The sequence below is a fragment of the Rana temporaria genome, chromosome 7 (genome assembly GCF_905171775.1).
Source record: "Rana temporaria chromosome 7, aRanTem1.1, whole genome shotgun sequence".
Lineage (NCBI taxonomy): Eukaryota > Metazoa > Chordata > Amphibia > Anura > Ranidae > Rana > Rana temporaria.
In genome coordinates, this window is record NC_053495.1 from 8,715,840 (window position 1) to 8,736,001 (window position 20,162).

General features: G+C 50.5%; 1 protein-coding gene across 1 annotated transcript in view; it reads right to left on the reverse strand.

The window, feature by feature from the left end:
• Nucleotides 1–20,162, reverse strand: part of RAD18 (RAD18 E3 ubiquitin protein ligase) — a 222,192-nt gene that overhangs the window by 23,653 nt on the left and 178,377 nt on the right. The window contains exon 8 of the mRNA XM_040358838.1: nucleotides 2,171–2,236. Coding sequence (XP_040214772.1) covers nucleotides 2,171–2,236 — 66 coding nt within the window. The remainder of the gene's footprint in view (nucleotides 1–2,170; nucleotides 2,237–20,162) is intronic.

The following is a 20,162-nucleotide window of genomic DNA, read 5'->3' on the forward strand; positions in this document are numbered from 1 at the left end:
AAGGTGATGTGTATGTTGGACAGGCGAAGCAGGTATGTGGAGGGGCCGACCTTATGAAATGGTAATGGTGCGCTCGGCGCTTCTGAGCATCGCTTATCTCACCTTGCGGCGATACAGGACAGCTGATCGGTATTCAGCGCAGGTAGTTGGCCGCTTACAAATGCAAAACGCGTCAGGACATCCCGTGTCCGGCAACTCGGCTAAGTACATAGACTAAAAATCATCTGGAGACGCATGCAAGGGTGACGAGTGACTTGAATTCTGTTTTCAAGAGAGGCCCTGCTGGAAAAATGATCGATTACTGTAGATGAAAGGGTCGCACGGCCATATCATCCACAAGGCAAGTCTTTCCCCATAGCGGAGGTCCTCCAATCCATTTATTAGCTTTGTTGCCCCTCTTTATACTCGCTCCATTCCCAGTACATCCTTCCTGAGGACTGGTGCCCCGAACTGGACGGCATACTCCAGGCGCGGCTGGACCAGAGTCTTGTAGAGCGGGAGAATTATAGTTTTATCTCTGGAGCAGGGCCGGTGCTAGACTATTTTGAGCCCTAGGCAAAACCAGCTACTTGCACCCACCCCCACGGAAAAATAAAAACTCCAAATGCAGCCTGTACGGCAGGGATCCTCTAACTACGGCCCTCCAGCTGTTGTAGAACTACACATCCCATGAGGCATTGTAACACACTGACATTCACAGACAAGACTAGGCATGATGGGAATTGTAGTTCCTGAACAACTGGAGGGCAGTAGTTTGAAGACCCATGCTGTACGGGGTTGCTTTCTCACTTTCTTGCCGACATTAGCTCCGCGTGCAGACTGACTGGGGAGCTGGGAGAAAGTGATGCAGCACGGCTTGCGTGGCACCTCATTGGCCGGATACCTCTTCTTCACAGATTGGCTGTAGTTTTCAGGAGACGGCTTTGTCTCCAGCTAACATCATCCAATCCTGTATAAGCCGACCCTAATATAAACCGAGGCACCTCATTTTACCACAAAAAAATGGGAAAAATTATTGATTCAAGTATAAGCCTAGGATGTCCATGTGCATGCCTCACTGTGTCCATGTGCATGCCTCCCTGTGCCCATGCCTCACTGTGTCCATGTGAATGCCTCCCTTTGTCCATGCCTCACTGTGCCCATGTGCATGCCTCTCTGTGCCCATGCCTCACTGTGCCCATGCCTCACTGTGCCCATGACTAGACTGACGTTTAACATAGGAGTCTACGAAAGGGGTGCCCGGCTTTGAAAAATTGGTGCTCCCCAACCGTAGGTCCCCCAGACAACAAACTTTGCACACCTATAGAGGAGAAATGGGGCTACATGTGTGCCAAGCTCCTACAACCGGCCGGTACCGGGTCCCCAAATTTACCAGAGAAATTACCGTTTAACATGGGAATCTATGGATGGAGTACCCGGCTTTGAAAAATCGGTGCTCCCCGGCCGTAGGTCCCCCGGGCAAAAAACTTTGCACACTTGTATTGGAAAAGTTGGGCTATATGTGTGCCAAGTTTGGGGTCCAGGGGACCTACGGCCGGCACCGGGTCCCCAAAGTCCGGGAGATGAGGCGCGAAAAGGTGACTCGAGTATAAGCCGAGGGGGGCATTTTCAGCACCAAAAAATGTGCTGAAAAACTCGGCTTGTACTCGAGTATATACGGTACATAATAATAATAATAATAAGATAAAATCCTAATAAAAAACTGAAACAAATTGGCAATCTGTGCAAAATGCAGCAATAATAGAAAAATGTTGCAATAAATAATAATTGGGCAAAAATAGCAAAAATGTGCAAAAAACGAGTGTGCAAAAATAGTGCAGAACGGAAAGTTTATAAGAAAGGGATTGGTTCTGAGTAACGTTCAGATCACGCCGACTTTGGGCGCCGCTCTCCCCTCTCTGTGGAAATGCGTTTCGATTTCCTATTATTTATTTTTGATATAGAATAATTTGCTGTAAGTAAAGCTCACACTCCCCCCCCCTCCCCCCCACCCCGGAGGACTCTGCAACTATTTTAAGCTGTTGAATTATTATTTTCCGTGCGCCAGAACTCCCCACTTCAAAGAGAAGAAGTCATTACCGGGAGCCGGCTCGCCGTCCTCGCTGGTAATATATTCTGATTACAGGCGAATCCTGATGTGCGCCAGACACGGGTCTAAGGAGGTACTTACTGGGCTGAATTCGACGCGTTCGCCACCGACGCCTCTTCTATATCCCGCAAGATGTCAGAACTGGAGCTGAAAGAGTCAAAACAACAAAAGTTCACCTTACAGACAGCGGCCCCCATTTCCTATTTATAAAAAGATTTATATACAAGTTACAGCGAGACAAAGTGTGGATGGTGCTCAACGCTGAAGGCGCTTAATCTGCTTATATTTTATCTTCTCTGGTTCCTCCCCCCCCCCACATCAAATTGATCATTACATTTTTAACCACTTCAGCCCCGGAGGATTTAGCTGACAAATGACCGGACCACTTTTTGCGATTCGGCACTGCGTCGCTTTAACCGGCAATTGCGCTGTCGTGCGACGTGGCTCCCAAACAAAATTGGCGTCCTTTTTTCCCCACAAATAGAGCTTTCTTTCGGTGGTATTTGATCACCTCTGCGGTTTTTATTTTTTGCTCTATAAACAAAAAAAAGAGCGACAATTTTGAAAACAAAAAGCAATATTTTTTACTTTTTTCTATAATAAATATCCCCCCAAAAATATATAAAAAAAAATGTTTTCCTCAGTTTAGGCCGATACGTATTCTTCTACATATCTTTGGTATAAAAAAAAAAAAAATAAAAAAAAATCGCAAGAAGTGTTTGGTTTGTGCAAAAGTTATAGGCCCGGATTCATGGAACACTTACGCTGACGTATCTACTGATACGCCGCGTAAGTGCACGGATGCGCCGTCGTATCTCTGCGCCTGATTCTGCAAGTAAGATACGCCTGAAATTTGGCTTCATACGACCGACGTAAGTTTCCTACGCCGTCATAGCTTGGGCGCATATTTACGCTGGCCGCAAGGGGCGCTTCCATTGATTTACGTGTCGAATATGTAAATGACCTAGCTACGCCAATTCAAGAACGTACTTGCACCCGTCGCTGTAATCTACGCCGTTTACGTAAGGCGTACGTCCGGCGTAAAGTTATTCCTCATATAGGTGGCGCAACCCATGCAAAGGTATGGAAGTCGGAACAGCCGTTGTATTTTACGTAGTTTACGTAGTACTACGTGAATGGGGCTGGGCGTAGGTTACGTTCAGTGATTTTACGTATCTTAGGCGTTCGTTCCGACGTGATTCTGAGCATGCGCACTGGGAAGCGTCCACGGGACGGCGCATGCGCCGTTCGTTCGGCCCTTCATTTGCATGGGGTCACGCTTCATTTTAATGTTTCACGCCCACTTCCTTCCTACTTTGAATTAAGCGGGCTTACGCCGACCAATTTACGATACGTCGGCGCAACATAGGGAGCAAGTGCTTTGTGAATACTGTTCTTGCCTCTCTGTGTTACGTCGGCGGAGCGCATATGAGATGCGCTACGCCCGCACAAATATACGCCGCTCTACGTGAATCCGGGCCATAGCGTCTACAAAATAGTTTTATGTAATTTTTTTTAATTCTTTTTTTTTTTTTACGAGTTATGGTGGCGATGTGCGACTTTAATCGTGACTGCGACATTATGGCGGACACATCGGACACTTTTGACAGTATTTTGGGACCATTGCTATTTTTAGAGCGATCAGTGCTATAAAAATGCACTGATTACTGTGTAAATAACAATGGCAGTGAAGGGGTTAACCAGTAAGGGGCAGGGAAGGGGTTAAGTGTGTCCCAGGGAGCGATGCTAACAGTTGGGGGCGTGGCTACGAGTGACACGTCACTGATCGCTGCTCCTGATGAGAGGGAATAGACGATCACTGTCCTGTCACTAGGAAGAACGGGGAGATGTCTTGCTTACAAAGGCATCCCCCCGTTCTGTGACCCGATCGGGGGACACCGGTGGACATCGAGGGCGAGGGCACGGAGACAGCGGCGCGCACCCGCTAGGCGAAGATCCAAAGCAACGTGTATATATACATGATGCTTTGCCTGCCCGCTCCAGTCTGCCGACGTATAAGTGCGCGAGGCAGTCGGCAAGCGGTTAAATAAAGCCTTCTTATTTTCATGCCATACCTTATTTTACACCCAATGAGATCATCACTGGGTCGTAGTGCTCCTCTATGCAATGCAGGCAGATAATGGATGGTGGGAGGGGCTGGAAAGGTCCTCAAAAGGATCGTTTTCTTCTTTTGATAATAAACATGTCACCCTTACCTGATCTGTGTAATGGTTTTTGCACAGAGCAGCCCTGATCTGCCTATGCTGGGGTCTCCCACTGGCCCCTCCCTCCTGTCAAGAGAACCGGTCAGAGATTTTATCTTAATTGTTTAACCACTTGCCGCCCGCCAATGACAGATTGACGTCGGCAAAGTGGTTTCAATAACCTGAGTGGACGTCATATGACGTCTTCAGGATATTGAGCCGCTGCGCGCCCCTGGGGGGGGGGGCGACGGAGACTCTTTACCACGTGATCAGCCGTGTCCAATCACGGCTGATCACGATGTAAACAGGAAAAGCCGGTAATCGGCTTTTCCTCACTCGCGTCTGTCAGACGCGAGTAGAGGAGAGACGATCGGCTGCTCCTCTGACAGGGGGGGATTTGCGCTGATCGATTATCAGCACAGCCCCCCCCCCACTGGACCACCAAGAGTGCCACTAGACCACCAGAGATGCCCACCACAGATGCCACCAGGGATGCCCACTTAGACCACCAGGGATGACAAACACAAAAAAAGGATGCCAACCAGTGCCCACAATGGATACCAATCAGTGCCCACAATGGATGCCAATCAGTGCCCACAATGGATGCCAATCAGTGGCCACAATAGACATCACTGATTGGCAGGCATTGTTTGGAACAGATTGGCATCCTTTAGTACAACACATACATTAGTGCAACACATTAAAGTGCCCATCAATGCCTGCCTACCCGTGTCACTTATCCGTGCCCATCCATGCCGCCTCTCCGTGCCCATCCATGCCGCCTCTCCGTGCCCATCCATGCCGCCTATCCGTGCCCATCCATGCCGCCTATCCGTGCCCATCCATGCCGCCTATCCGTGCACATCCATGCCGCCTATCCGTGCACATCCATGCCACCTACCCGTGTCGCTTATCCATGCCGCCTATCCGTGCACATCCATGCCGATTATCCGTGCCCATCCATGCCGCCTATGCGTGTCGCCTATCAGTGCCGCATATAAGTGCCCATCAATGCCACCACATCAGTGCCACCTCATCGGTGCCCATCAGTGCCCGTCAGTGCAGTACCATCAGTGCCCATCAGTAAAGGAGAAAACTTACTTATTTACAATGTTTTATAACGAAAAAAAAAACTTTTTTCTTTCTAAATTTTCGGTCATTTTTTTTTGCAGAAAATAAATATCCCAGAGGTGATGAAATACCACCAAAAGAAATCTCTATTTGTGGGAACAAAATTATAAAAAATGTAGTTTGGGTACAGCATAGCACGATCGCGCAATTGTCATTCAAAGTGCAACAGCGCCGAAAGCTGAAAATGAGTCTGGGCGGGAAGGTGTATAAATGCCCCCCGGTATGGAAGTGGTTAAAAAAATAAATAAATCAGGATTTTTCCTTGAAGCCAGTCCTTGATTCTTGCTGCCGGGCATATAATTCAATGTTCTACACAGAAGAGCCCCTACAAGGTCTGCAGCTACCAGGACGGCTGGAAGCCAACCTTGGCACTGACACATGAATCACACAGACAGACGGCCATTCCCGAGATGCCGCGATAACGTTGGTTCAAGAGCACCGGCCTGAAGCAAGCAGAGACCGCGGGCAACACAGACAGTCCATGTTTACTCATCCACCATTCAGACCAGCACACGAGTGAGGATATACAATGGCCCGGATTCAGGTACGACTTTGCCCTGCGCCCCCGCAAATAATTTGCGATGCCCTCGATTCACGGAGCAGTAGCTCCGTAAATTGCGAGGGCGCGCCGGCAAAATTGCCCGGCGTAAGCGCGCCCAATGTAAATGATCCCGCCCGGGGGCGGGAATCATTTAAATTAGGCGCGCTCCCGCGCCGAGCGTACAGCGCATGCTCCGTCGGGAAACTTTCCCGACGTGCATTGCGGCAAATGACGTCGCAAGGACGTCATTTGCTTCAAAGTGAACATGAATGGCGTCCAGCGCCATTCACGATTCACTTACGCAAACGACGTAAAATTCGAACGTCGCGACGCGGGAACGCCGGGTATCCTATAGCATTGGCTGCGCCTGCTATTAGGATGTGTAACGTTACGCGAAACCCGACGTACGCAAACTACGTAAATTATACGCGGGAACGACGGCCATACTTAACATTGAGTACGCCGCCAAACAGCAGCTGTAACTATACGCCGGAAAAACCCGACTAGAGACGACGTAAAAGAATGCGACGGCCGCTCGTGGATCGTCGGAAATAGCTAATTTGCATACTCGACGCGGAAAATGAGGGGAACGCCACCCAGCGGACGCCGAAGAATTGCATCTAAGATCCAAAGGCGTACGTCTGTCGCATCTAACCCAGATGCCGTCGTATCTTGTTTTGAGGATTCAAACCAAAGATACGACGCGGGAAATTTGAAAGTACGCCGGCGTACTCGCTTTGTGGATCTGCCCCTAACTTTACTGTAGTCTTATTTTTTTTAATTAAAAAAAAAAGTATATTTTTTCCCAAAAAAAGTGCGCTTGTCAGACCGCTGCGCAAATACGGTGTGACAGAAAGTATTGCAACGGCCGCCATTTTATTCTCTAGGGTGTTAGAATAAAAAAAAAAAATGTTTGGGGTTCCAATTAGAGGGAAGGAGTTGGCAGTGAAAACAGACAGGGGAAGCTCCATTAGCATTGCTGGTTGTCTTGTCATACCAACGGCCACCACAAGATGGCGCCAGACCACAGAAGGAAGCATAGGCCTGCAGGAGGCCGCAAAGCCGGCCGGTGTGACGCGATTGCGTGGTGGGGGGCACGGAGACGCAGGATACCCCAGGTCACTAATTCTAGTCGCAATTGCGACCTGGCGCCCGGGGTTTATCGAACCCTGCCTTAAATGACGGTAGGTGCGTACTGACTTTGAATGTGATTGCTTAATTCTGAACACCGCTACATCCCCAGTTATAAGAGGGTGTGCACACTTCTATGCTTGATTAGCTGCACTACAATACAGGCAGTTCCCGAGTAACATCCGACGACTCCTACCTACGAAAGGGAGGCGGCTTGGCGTCTCTGCCATTCTGCGCATGCGTGGCCACTTTCCAACGGCAGGCCCATTTCAACAGAACATCAAAAAAGGTATTCCGACTTACGAACAAATTCAACTTAAGAACAAACATACAGTTCCCTAGCCCGTTGGTAACCCGGGCACTGCCTCTACCCAATAGGTATGAATGCCACGTGTGCACAAATCCCTCGGGGGGCGCCTCTGGGGGTCGCACACAGATTGCGAGCCTTGCTGGTTTCCCCCCGCAGTTGGGATTGGGAATCTCACCAATACGTCAGTAGATCGGATTCAAGATGCTCGCAGCTTCTGGAATCTCAGAAACGAAGGCAAGCGGGAGCGGTGCCAGGACCATCCCCCGAGACTCCTGCCAGCTCCATGTATGAAGGCTTCTGCCTAAACGACGCGTTTTGTTTTTTTCTGACAGCGCCATAACTCAGGGGGATTCCAGCCCTGCGTTCCGCCAATAGATTTATACCGCTGTCATTGTCCGCATCCTGCGAGGGTGTCTGAGGAGATGCAGAACACGAAACCGCTGCCAGGGGGCAGGCGATTGGCTGATGACGTCTGACCTTCTCCGTGTCTGGCGCTGACCAGGAAAAGGAGCCGCTGCACAAAACTCAAAGTCCTCCGCGCGGCTTACATATGACACCGTTCATGATGAGTGCTGCATGCTTTTCTAGGCTTCAAAGTGTTTGTAAACCTTTCTATATACCCAGTGAAGTGACTGTCCTCAAGTAATCCTCCTACATGTGTTGTACCTGTTTATCTGCGGTCTTCGCTTCTCTATATCAGTTCAAAGTTGAGAATTTATAAAGCTTGTCTGAGCCGTCAGAAAAAGGGGACGGGAGCTGAAATTAAACTCTGCAGAACTCTGAGAGCTGATTGGAGTGGAGGAAAGGGAAGGGACAGGAAGGGAAGTGACAGGAAGGGAAGGGACAGGAGGGAAAGGGACAGGAAGGGAAGGGACAGGAAGTAAAGGGACATGAAGGAAGGACAGGAAGGAAAGGGACAGAGGGGGAGTGACAGGGGGGGACGGGACAGGAAGGGAAGGGACATGAAACAAGGAAAAGGGAGGGAAGGGACAGGGAGGGGAAGGGTTAGGGGGGGGACAGGGGAGGGGAGGGACAGGAAACGAAGAGACAGGGAGGGAGGGGACAGGGAGGGAGGGGACAGGGAGGGAGGGGACAGGGAGGGAAGGGACAGGAAGGGAAAAGACAGGAAACGAAGAACAGGGAGGGAAGGGACAGGGAGGGAAGGGACAGGGAGGGAAAAGACAGGAAACGAAGAACAGGGAGGGAAGGGACAGGAAGGGAAGGGACAGGAAGGGAAGGGACAGGAAGGGAAGGGACAGGAAACGAAGAACAGGGAGGGAAGGGACAGGGAGGGAAAAGACAGGAAACGAGGAACGGGGAGGCAAGGGACAGGAAACGAGGGACAGGGAGGGAAAGGATAGGAGGGGAGGGACGGGAGGGAAGGGAAGGCAAGGGAACCCCCCCCCCCCACCCCACAGGAGCAGAGCCGAGGCTGTCACCTTTTTATCTCTTGGTGTCAGGAAAACTTGTCAGAACTGACTAATGCTGATAGCAGAGGAAGGAGACAGAAATGACACGTAGTGCTTTTCAATGAGACAAATACACACTATAGAAGGACATGCTTTGTTCATATTTCATGTCTGAGGTTTACAAACACTTTAAAGTGGAACTAAACTAAATCTAACAAACGGAAAACATCATTTAATGAATTTTTAAGATTTAAAGTTGTTCTAAAGCCTCAAGGTTTTGTACCTTAATGCATTCTATCCCCCCCCCCCCCTTATTCTTACCTGGGTCCAATCTGATTCAGCAATGTGCGCGAGAGCGCGCCCTTATTGGGCAGACTGATAGCAGCAGCCATTGGCTCCCACTGCTGTGATGAGGGAGCGGGGGGAGGGGTCTGAGTCTCTCTGTGTCAATGGACGCAGACTTGCTGTCTGCAGGAAAAGTGGCTTTCCCTGGGGGACACTCGCTGAAGAGAAGGGGCCTGGAGCACCAGCTGGGGACCCCAGATAAGGAGGGTCGGGGCTGCTTCTTTGCACAGAGCTGGTATGTATAACATGTTTGTTATTTTTTTTTATACAAAGGTTTAACCTCCTCCCGCCCGCGCTATCACCGAATGACGTCCTCCTGTGCACGAGTTGCCTGTGTGCCCCCTGTGATCACCGAATCTATGAGACTCAACTGGTCACAGATCGGAGTAGGGGTTGATCCTGGCCCCTTACCAGGTGATCAGCCAATGACAGCCAATCACGTGATGTAAACAGAAGATCGGTAATCGTTTTTTTCCCCCCTTACGCCGTCAGCAGATCACTGGCTTCTGTCAGAGGGACATCGGTCCCTCACAGAGAAAGCAACGGCTGCCTCGTCTGTACCCACCAGTGCCACCTACCTTTGCCCAACAGTGCCACCTATCGATGGCCACCAGTACTGCCAATTAATGCCCACCAGTGCCTCATCAGTGTCACCTACCAGTGCCCACCCGTGTCCATCAGTGGCCACCAGTGCAGCGCCGCCTATCAGTGGCCACCAGTGCAGCGCCGCCTATCAGTGGCCACCAGTGCAGCGCCGCCTATCAGTGGCCACCAGTGCAGCGCCGCCTATCAGTGGCCACCAGTGCAGCGCCGCCTATCAGTGGCCACCAGGGCAGCGCTGCCTATCAGTGCTGCCTATCAGTGGCCACCAGGGCAGCGCCGCCTATCAGTGGCCACCAGTGCAGCGCCGCCCATCAGTGGCCACCAGTGCAGCGCCGCCCATCAGTGGCCACCAGTGCAGCGCCGCCCATCAGTGGCCACCAGTGCAGCGCCGCCCATCAGTGCAGCGCCGCCCATCAGTGGCCACCAGTGCAGCGCCGCCCATCAGTGGCCACCAGTGCAGCGCCGCCCATCAGTGGCCACCAGTGCAGCGCCGCCCATCAGTGGCCACCAGTGCAGCGCCGCCTATCAGCGGCCACCAGTGCAGCGCCGCCCATCAGTGGCCACCAGTGCAGCGCCGCCCATCAGTGGCCACCAGTGCAGCGCCGCCTATCAGTGGCCACCAGGGCAGCGCCGCCTATCAGTGGCCACCAGGGCAGCGCCGCCTATCAGTGGCCACCAGGGCAGCGCCGCCTATCAGTGGCCACCAGGGGGCCAAGGGGGTATAAGTGCCCGGTAAGCAAGTGGTTATTATCACTTTACAGCAAAGTCCCCCACCCATCCATGTCTCCATGCTTTATTTTGTTGAGAAATCACTTTGAAAACACCCCCCCCCCCCCCTTAGCTCAGGCATGCAACCAGGAGGGTGTGCTTAGCCAGAAAAAAAGACCCTCCTTCCGATGAAAGAAAGAAAACATTCATGAAGACTCCTGGGATGTAGGGAATTTTAGCCAAGGCCAGAAACCAGGAAGTAACTGAATAAATGTTAAGTGTAAAATAAGTAAATATCATTATACCTTCCCATCTATTTACTACATGTTGAGTGAGAGAGTTTAGTTGTGGCTTCATGGAAATGCTATCAATAGGAATGCATCTTGGAGAGTCACCGGGTACACAAGATGCACGCTAGGTTAGCAACGGACGGTTGAAGAAAACACTTTGTGCCTTCAATTCTTTGAAATGAAAAAAAATTCTCTTCTGTAAAGTAGTCCGTACTTCTGAAAGCTCTTGAACCCGTTGTGTTTGTACATAGCTTTGAAGTTACACATCAGAACGGGATTCATAAGCTTATTTTTTTACCTCCTCCAGACAGGCTTATGTGGAGGTGGGCATCGTCACCACGAACCCGGGATGAGTAAACCGCGCTTTGCGATTCTGACAAGCGGGTTGCAATTGAATGCCTGGCCTTGTTACGTCGATAATATTCTCACTACAACCACCATAAAACCTCTACTCATGGGCGTCCGCTCATAGGGGTAAGGGGGGGCAAGTGACCTGGCTCCTAACTTTTTTAGCTGGCTCCTAGATTCCAAGCAAATTTGTCAAACCCTGCGTTAGGGTGTTCGTGCACAAAAAGAGAGACTTTTTCTCCCCCTTACCGGGACTGACAAAGGTGATCCAGCAGTGACGGAACCAGGGGTTTGGTTAAATATAAAGCCGTATAGAATCCCAGAGGCCAGGCGAGAGGCATTCACGAAAGAAATAAAAAATATGTTAGAGTTGGACGTGATAGAAGAGTCCCACAGTAAGTGGTCAAGCCCATAGTGCTGGTCCTAAAACCTGATGGCACTATCAGGTTTTGTAATGACTTTCAGGAAACTCAACAGTGTGTCCAAGTTCGACACTTACCCGATGCCTCGGATCGACAAACTCGTGGACAGGTTGGGACAGGCTCGCTGCATAACAACCCTAGACCTAACGAAAGGCTATTGGCAGATACCGCTAACTGAATCGGCCAAGGAGAAGACAGCCTTTTCCACTCCTGGAGGCTCGCTTCAGTACAAGCGGATGCCTTTTGGTCTGCATGGAGCCCCTGCATCGTTCCAGCGAATGATGGACAAAACTTTGAGACCACATGGCCCGTATGAGGCTGCTTACTTGTGGTCATCCACAGCCCATATTGGGAATCGCACCTGCCCCGAGTACAAGCAGTGGTAGATTCCCTTAGGAAGGCAGATCTCTCGGCCAACTAAAAAAAAGTGTGCCATAGGCCTGGAGGAGGCCAAATACCTTGGGTACGTTATTGGTTGGGGACTGGTCAAGCCTCAGACGAATAAGGTTGAGGTAATTCAAAAGTGGCCCCAACCAGTGAACAAAAAACAAGTTCAGGCTTTTCTGGGCATTACGGGTATTACAGATGGTTTATACCCAACTTTGCCACCATTGCCGCCCCTCTGACCGACCTAACGAAGGGTAGAGGGCCGGTCATGGTTAAATGGAATCCTGAAGCCGAGGAGGCGTTTCAGAAATTAAAGAAAGCCCTTTGTGTACTACCGGTACTAGTGACCCCGGACTTCACAAAGAAGTTTGTAGTACAGACGTACACCTCTGAGGTGGGCCTAGGGGCTGTACTATCACAGAACAGGGATGGTGAGGAGCACCTGGTGGTATACCTGAGCCGGAAGCTGAACAAACACGAAAATAACTATGCCATTGTCGAAAAGGAGTGTCTTGCTATGAAATGGGCCTTAGACTCCCTGAGGTATTACTTATTTGGGAGGTCATTTAAGCTGGTCACCGACCATGCTCCCCTAAAGTGGATGTGTGACAATAGGGAGAAAAATGGCCACCTGAAAAGGAGCTTCCTGGCTTAAAAGTTCCTTAAATTTATAGTTGAGCATAGGCCGGGCAAGTTCCAAAACAATGTAGATGCCCTCTCCCGCGTACACGGTATGCTTGGGTCAAGTTCTCAGCCACAAGGGCTTGAGCAGAGGGGGAGGACACGTGACGGTATGCGAGGTGAGATACATGATAATCGCTATATTTCACCTTGTATTCGTTCCACTGTAAGGGACTGAACCAGAATGTTCTATTTAACAGATAAAAGGAAGAAAATAAGAAGAAGTTCATAGGGTTAGCATAGACTAGTTTTTTGTTAATAAGGTTGTACACACAAAGAAATACGTTAAAGTAACTAGTAATAAAGGACCAGGTTTCGCCCAAGAATAGGCAGTACTCGCTTGTTACTTCTGTCTGGGTGGTGAAATCTTCCTAATGATATTTCAAAGAGTTTTATACTACGCTCGCTCCAATTAAGATATCTCTATACGCATCACACATCAAAAACAAATTATTCTTGGAAGAGTGGAAATGTACCGGGAATCCACCAACGCAGAGCAGAAAATGTCCTTCTTATTTTTAGGCTTTCTTCTCTCAGTTCCCCAAATCATTTTATAATTGCCCATTCTGAGCAGTAAACAAGCAAAATAATAAAAGTTTTAACGATCGCAGCAATTAAAAAAAGCAGAAAGACATGCTCTCTATTTAATGGGGACGGTTGTTGCGGCCAAAGATTTCTCCTTATTTTAACGAAACTTGTCTGTCGCCCGTAGAAGGTCTGGCGGAGAACGACGAGAAACAACAATTTGCGGCAAACGTTCTCTTTATGTAGCTTTCAATCGAATTCTGAAAAAGACAAATCCTGGAGACCCCGGGACTTCAAGCCTTATCCCTATAATGAAATGGAGGGAATATAACTATTTAACGAGCTGACTGGCTCTGGTGAGGTTGGTTACGTGGAGCGAGGTGACCCTTCGGTGGGTATCCAAAATAAAACTCAAAGCATAAAACACAACAGGCATGCCAAATGATGAAAAAGTCTTCAATGATTCCTCATATGATCAAGAAAAACAGCTCAGGCGTTTCAGGGGGTCAACACATTCCTCCTCCTGTGCAATGTTGGGGGGGGGGGGGGGCACTGCATTGGTAAATTTAATAGCAGAGCGGGGGCTCTAAGTAACAATTTTTCGGAGAAAAATATTAATAGTCACCAAAGAAAAACAACATATGTAAAGGCACATAAAATACAAATAGTAATTCATGCACTAAATATTATTATTACCAATATTAACCCCCCCCCCCCAAAGAATTAGCAGAATACAAGGTTTTACTCTATAGTGGGCCTATTGGGAAATACAGTGGTGGCACCTCCTTACCTCAACTCTAGCGTAGAAGAATCTGACTGGTTTAGCCCAAAACAAACTATGTCAGTAGGATCAGAATGTGAATGTGACTGGTGCAAGACAGACAGGATCAGCTTGTTCTAGTGGACAAACAAAATGGCGGCCATATGCACACAAGCAACCGACTCTCTGTTGCATAAATGTGAAGGAGATGGATAAAAGATGGCTTCAGCTCCTGTTCCCCACCTGTAGAGAACTCCTCAGATGCATTTCACCCTTTTCAGGGGTTAATCGTAGACATGGCCATCTTTTCGCATAGGCACGCTGGGGGCAGTTGCTCAGGTGCCCCACTTACCTAAGAGAAGGGGCGCCGAAGCTGTGGCACGCCGCTTACTCGACTACACTGGTTGCTAGAATCGCCGGCTGCCTGGCACCTAGCAACCAGTAGCGTCAGAGGTCGGAGCCGCCTCAGCATTCAGAGTGCGCTGCGACCGCCCCAGGATTCAGAGCGCACTGCCTCCGCGGCTTGAAAACTAGCTCCACCCACCTCTGCGGCTTGAAAACTAGCTCCACCCACCTCTGCCATCTTCAGACTCAGCGTGGCTCAGAGGGAGGGGGAGCGAGCTGACAGCAGAGCACTTCTGAGAAGAGCTGCTTGACTGAGCTGAGCCTGTCCTGAGCCTGCCTTGCTGTGAGTGTGAGTGACTGCACTGCACCTGACCCTCAGCCTTAACCTGTAAGTAATTTGCTGTGCCATTTAAACGCAGCCCCTGTGCCTTTCAAACGCAGCCCCTGTGCCTTTCAAACGCAGCCCCTGTGCCATTCAAACGCAGCCCCTGTGCCATTCAAACGCAGCCCCTGTGCCATTCAAACGCAGCCCCTGTGCCATTCAAACGCAGCCCCTGTGCCATTCAAACGCAGCCCCTGTGCCATTCAAACGCAGCCCTGTGCCATTCAAACGCAGCCCCTGTGCCATTCAAACGCAGCCCCTGTGCCATTCAAACGCAGCCCCTGTGCCATTCAAACGCAGCCCCTGTGCCATTCAAACGCAGCCCCTGTGCCATTCAAACGCAGCCCCTGTGCCATTCAAACGCAGCCCCTGTGCCATTCAAACGCAGCCCCTGTGCCATTCAAACGCAGCCCCTGTGCCATTCAAACGCAGCCCCTGTGCCATTCAAACGCAGCCCCTGTGCCTTTCAAACGCAGCCCCTGTGCCTTTCAAACGCAGCCCCTGTGCCATTCAAACGCAGCACCTGTGCCATTCAAACGCAGCCCCTGTGCCATTCAAACGCAGCCCCTGTGCCATTCAAAAGCAGCCCCTGTGCCATTCAAACGCAGACCCTGTGCCATTCAAACGCAGCCCCTGTGCCATTCTAACACAGGCACTGTATTGTCCTGGAATGAAGGTGCCCGGGACCAAGGACAGACATGTCAATTGCGGGACAGGCCCGGGCAATCCGGGACATGTGGGCACCCTAGGCCCAGCTACTACCATAGTCACGCGTTGCTCGAACGCCTACCACTTTAAGGAAGTGTCTGGGATCTGATTGGCTGCAGCACTGGCAGAACCCTGAAGAGGTGGCCCGCTGCCGGTACAAACCGCACGTCAATGTTACAACTGGATTCTAGTTTTGCTCATCCCAGTGTGATGTAATGTGGCTAATGTGAAGACAGCTTTGGGTAATTACGTTATAGTTGTGTAAAAAAAAAAACTATTTATATAAAAGGAATACACAATTAATTGAAATGCAATAGTTTTGCATCTGCCTGGAGTTTTAAGGTAGCTTTCAAGTTTGGTATAAAACAAAAACCTGATGACAGGACCCCACTGCCCCATCCTCTTCTGGAAGGTGTCCATTAAGGACATGTGCTGCACAACTGTGCTTTGATCGTTCCCCAGACGCATGGAGCCCATCTGAGCTCAGCGGGACATATTGCATGGAGCCAGCTGCTTGCAGGACTTCTTCTAAAGATCTTCTGGAGGTGAGGAACCCGGGAGGATCTCTGGGTGAACTTTTCACCAATGCTTGTCACGCTCTCTCCTTCTCCGAGGTGTTCCGTGCCACGCTCTCCCCTTCTCCGAGGTGTTCCGTGTCACGCTCTCCCCTTCTCTGAGGTGTTCCGTGTCACGCTCTCTCCTTCTCCGAGGTGTTCCGTGTCACGCTCTCCCCTTCTCCGAGGTGTTCCGTGTCACGCTCTCTCCTTCTCCGAGGTGTTCCGTGTCACGCTCTCTCCTTCTCCGAGGTGTTCCGTGCCACGCTCTCCCCTTCTCCGAGGTGTTCCATGTCACGCTCTCCCCTTCTCTGAGGTGTTCCGTGTCACGCGCTCTCCTTCTCCGAGGTGTTCCGTGTCACGCTCTCCCCTTCTCCGAGGTGTTCCGTGTCACGCTCTCCCCTTCTCCGAGGTGTTCCGTGCCACGCTCTCCCCTTCTCCGAGGTGTTCCATGTCACGCTCTCCCCTTCTCCGAGGTGTTCCGTGTCACGCTCTCTCCTTCTCCGAGGTGTTCCGTGTCACGCTCTCCCCTTCTCCGAGGTGTTCCGTGTCACGCTCTCCCCTTCTCCGAGGTGTTCCGTGTCACGCTCTCCCCTTCTCCGAGGTGTTCCGTGTCACGCTCTCCCCTTCTCCGAGGTGTTCCGTGTCACGCTCTCTCCTTCTCCGAGGTGTTCCGTGTCACGCTCTCTCCTTTCTCCGAGGTGTTCCGTGTCACGCTCTCCCCTTCTCCAAACTGTTCCGTGTCACGCTCTCTCCTTCTCCGAGGTGTTCCGTGTCACGCTCTCTCCTTTCTCCGAGGTGTTCCGTGTCACGCTCTCCCCTTCTCCAAGGTGTTCCGTGTCACGCTCTCTCCTTCTCCGAGGTGTTCCGTGTCACGCTCTCCCCTTCTCCAAGCTGTTCCGTGTCACGCTCTCTCCTTCTCCGAGGTGTTCCGTGTCACGCTCTCTCCTTTCTCCGAGGTGTTCCGTGTCACGCTCTCCCCTTCTCCAAGCTGTTCCGTGTCACGCTCTCTCCTTCTCCGAGGTGTTCCGTGTCACGCTCTCTCCTTTCTCCGAGGTGTTCCGTGTCACGCTCTCCCCTTCTCCAAGCTGTTCCGTGTCACGCTCTCTCCTTCTCCGAGGTGTTCCGTGTCACGCTCTCCCCTTCTCCAAGCTGTTCCGTGTCACGCTCTCTCCTTCTCCGAGGTGTTCCGTGCCAGGCGCTCTTCATCCTGTTAGTAACACTTTGTTGCTCGACTAGTCTTCAGAATATAATTGTTCACACGGCAATGACTACGCAGAATCTCTTGCTTCAGTCTTTGTCTCGAAGGACCTTATACACTAATACAGTAGCCTCAAAAATGTGGCCCTTTTCTTGCTTTTATCTGGTCCTTGGGACACTATTCCTCCCTCCGATATGTTGCACTATTCCACTGACACCAACAACAGGGCATGATGCCTGTCACTAATACGAAAAATAGGACATCATTTCCACCAATAACCCAGACTGTGGGGCACTATTCCTCCCACTGACACCAATGGTGGGGCACTATTCTTCCCACTGACACCAATGGTGGGGCACTATTCCTCCCACCGACACCAATGGTGGGGCACTATTCCTCCCACCGACACCAATGATGGGACACTATTCCTCCCACATTACAAATTGTCAGCCATAATAAAACTTGACGCGTTTCGACCTGTACAGTCATGGCCTTCTTCAGGGCGATAATTTGCTCACTGAAAGATGGAGTGATGAATCTCAAACCAGAAATGTAAAAAACTCTGTTGAGTGATGTGGAAGATTCCATGATCTATCCCTGCCTCCCACAGGAAGGACAACAGCCCTATGGGGCAGTATTCTTCCCACGGACACCAATGATGGGCCACTATTTCTTCCCCCAATAGCAACAATGGAGCACAATCCTTCCCAATGATGGGACACTATTACTCCCACTGATACCAAAGATGGGTTTACTGTTCCTCCCACTAATATCAATAACGGGGCATTGTTTACTCCCATTGACACCAGGGCATGTTCTACTCTCACTGTCCACAGGCCGGGCCCCTTCAAATTCTGAAGGACGGTAAAGGCCCTTTGTTTAGAACGTTTAGCGACCCCTGCTCTAATGCCCCACTGTACTCGTACCCACTCAAAGTCAGGCATGCCAAAGTCAAATGAAACAGTGAGCTGATCTGAGTGGGAATTTTGGAACTGAACTGTGGAAGCTGTGCCCAAAAAAAAGGCAGGCAGGTGGCAAAGGACTAAATCACCAGTATTGTTGTCTGTGGTCTCCCTGCAGCTTATCTTTCCCCATTACTGACTTGCCACGCCTTGTTCTGCAGTGTCTGCGTGGGGTTGGCCATCATGGTAGAGGCAGGGGTTTGCTTCCTCATGTCAGAACCGTCAGCAGTACAGTAGTGATACAGTGGAACCTTGGATTACGAGCATAATCCGTTCCAGGAGAATGGTCGTTATCCAAAGCACTCACGTATCAAAGCCAGGTTCCCCATAGAAGTCAATGGAAATGAAAATAATTAATTCCGCATTGACTTCAAAGGCATGCAATACCGCAAGTGGCCAGAGGTGGGGGGCGCCGGAGAGCCGTGGAAATGATCGGAAAGGCCCGGGGACAGCTCGGCTGAACTTGGAAACAGAGTTTTTCCGAGCATTGGCCCCCCACCTCAGGCCAAACACGGTACTGCACACCGCTGTGGCTTGAATCCTGCTTGTTTCGCGAAACACTCGCAAACCGAGTCAGGATTTTTAAAAATACAGTTCTCGTATTGTGAAACGCTCTTTACCCGCGTTACTCGCAATCCGAGGTTCCACTGTATTACCAAATCTCACTCCAAATCCTCTGAGGCTAGTGAGACTAGTAGAGCCTTAAGCCGGCCATAAATGGAACAAAGCTCGGCTGGTTCAGCAGGGACCGGCCGGGATTTTTTTCATCTATGGGCAAGATGGTTGTACTAAAAAGTCGATCCATCAATCGACTTCAGTACAACCAGCCAGTCAGATTTTTTGCATGCATATACGACTGGCAGCTATAGTCGCCAGCAGTAATCGCCTTTTTTCGGCAGAACACAATAGCGCCACGAGAGGCATTCCCCCATCAAGCGATTTTCTTTCCTGCAACCCGTGGTTCCTCAAGACCAGGGGTCTCCAAACATTCTAAACAAAGGGCCGGTTTATTGTCCTTCAGACTCTTGGAGGGTCGGACTTTGGCCATCGGTGGGTGGAAATTTTTCTGGCATCAGTGGGACTAAACATATCGTATTAGGGGGAGAAATAGTGGCCCTATCGTTGGTATCATAGGGAGGAATAGTGCCCCATTAGTGGTGTCATTGGGAGAAATGGTGCTTCATTGTTGGTGTCTCGTATCAGTGGGAGGGATACTGCCTCAAGGGCCGAATAAAGGCAAGCAAAGGGGCGCATCCGGCCCCCGGGCCGCAGTTTGGAGACCACTGCTCAAGACCTAAAAAGATGATTTGAAGGGATCTCAAGTGTAAAAAGTTCCAGAAAGCCGGCTCTATGGGAAGCCCATGTGATGATGTGAAAATGCAGGCGCATAATTGTGTTTACTTCTATTCCATAAAAGAGGTTCCAGCGCTTTGATAATTAACATCGCAGTAACAAATTCAGCTTACATCATTGTATCCCAGAGAAAAGGGGCCATAAAACATTTCCTGAAGCATTCAGCTGAAAAATTACAACAAGGAAGTGAAGCTTTTACCAACGGGAGAGCAGCCAAGGCCTCGTTTAGTGTAAATCCCTAAACCAGCTGTGGCTGCAAAAGACAGACAGAGAGAGGGAGAGAGAGAGGGTGAGAGAGAGAGAGGGGGGGAGAGACAGAGAGAGAGAGAGAGAGAGAGAGGGGGGGAGGGGGGGAGAGAGAGAGAGAGAGAGGGGGGGAGAGACAGAGAGAGAGAGAGAGAGAGAGGGGGGGAGAGAGAGAGAGAGAGAGAGAGAGAGGGGGAGAGAGAGGGTGGGAGAGAGAGAGGGGGGGAGAGAGAGAGAGAGAGAGAGAGCGCCATGTGAGGGTAGTATTTAAGGATGACATTAAAGAGCAATTATCCCCAGAAATGGGGCATTCTGACAACTACCCGCAGTTAAAGCCGCCCTTACAGTCGCGCTCCCCTTGCACTGCAATGGTTGGTCATTTTTGTTTAGGGCTCCAATAAAAGTTGTTTTACTTAACCACTTCAGCCCCGGAAAAATTGGCTGCTGAAAGACCGGGGGAATTTTTTGCGATTCGGCACTGCGTCGCTTTAACTGACAATTGCGCGGTCGTGCGACGTGACACCCAA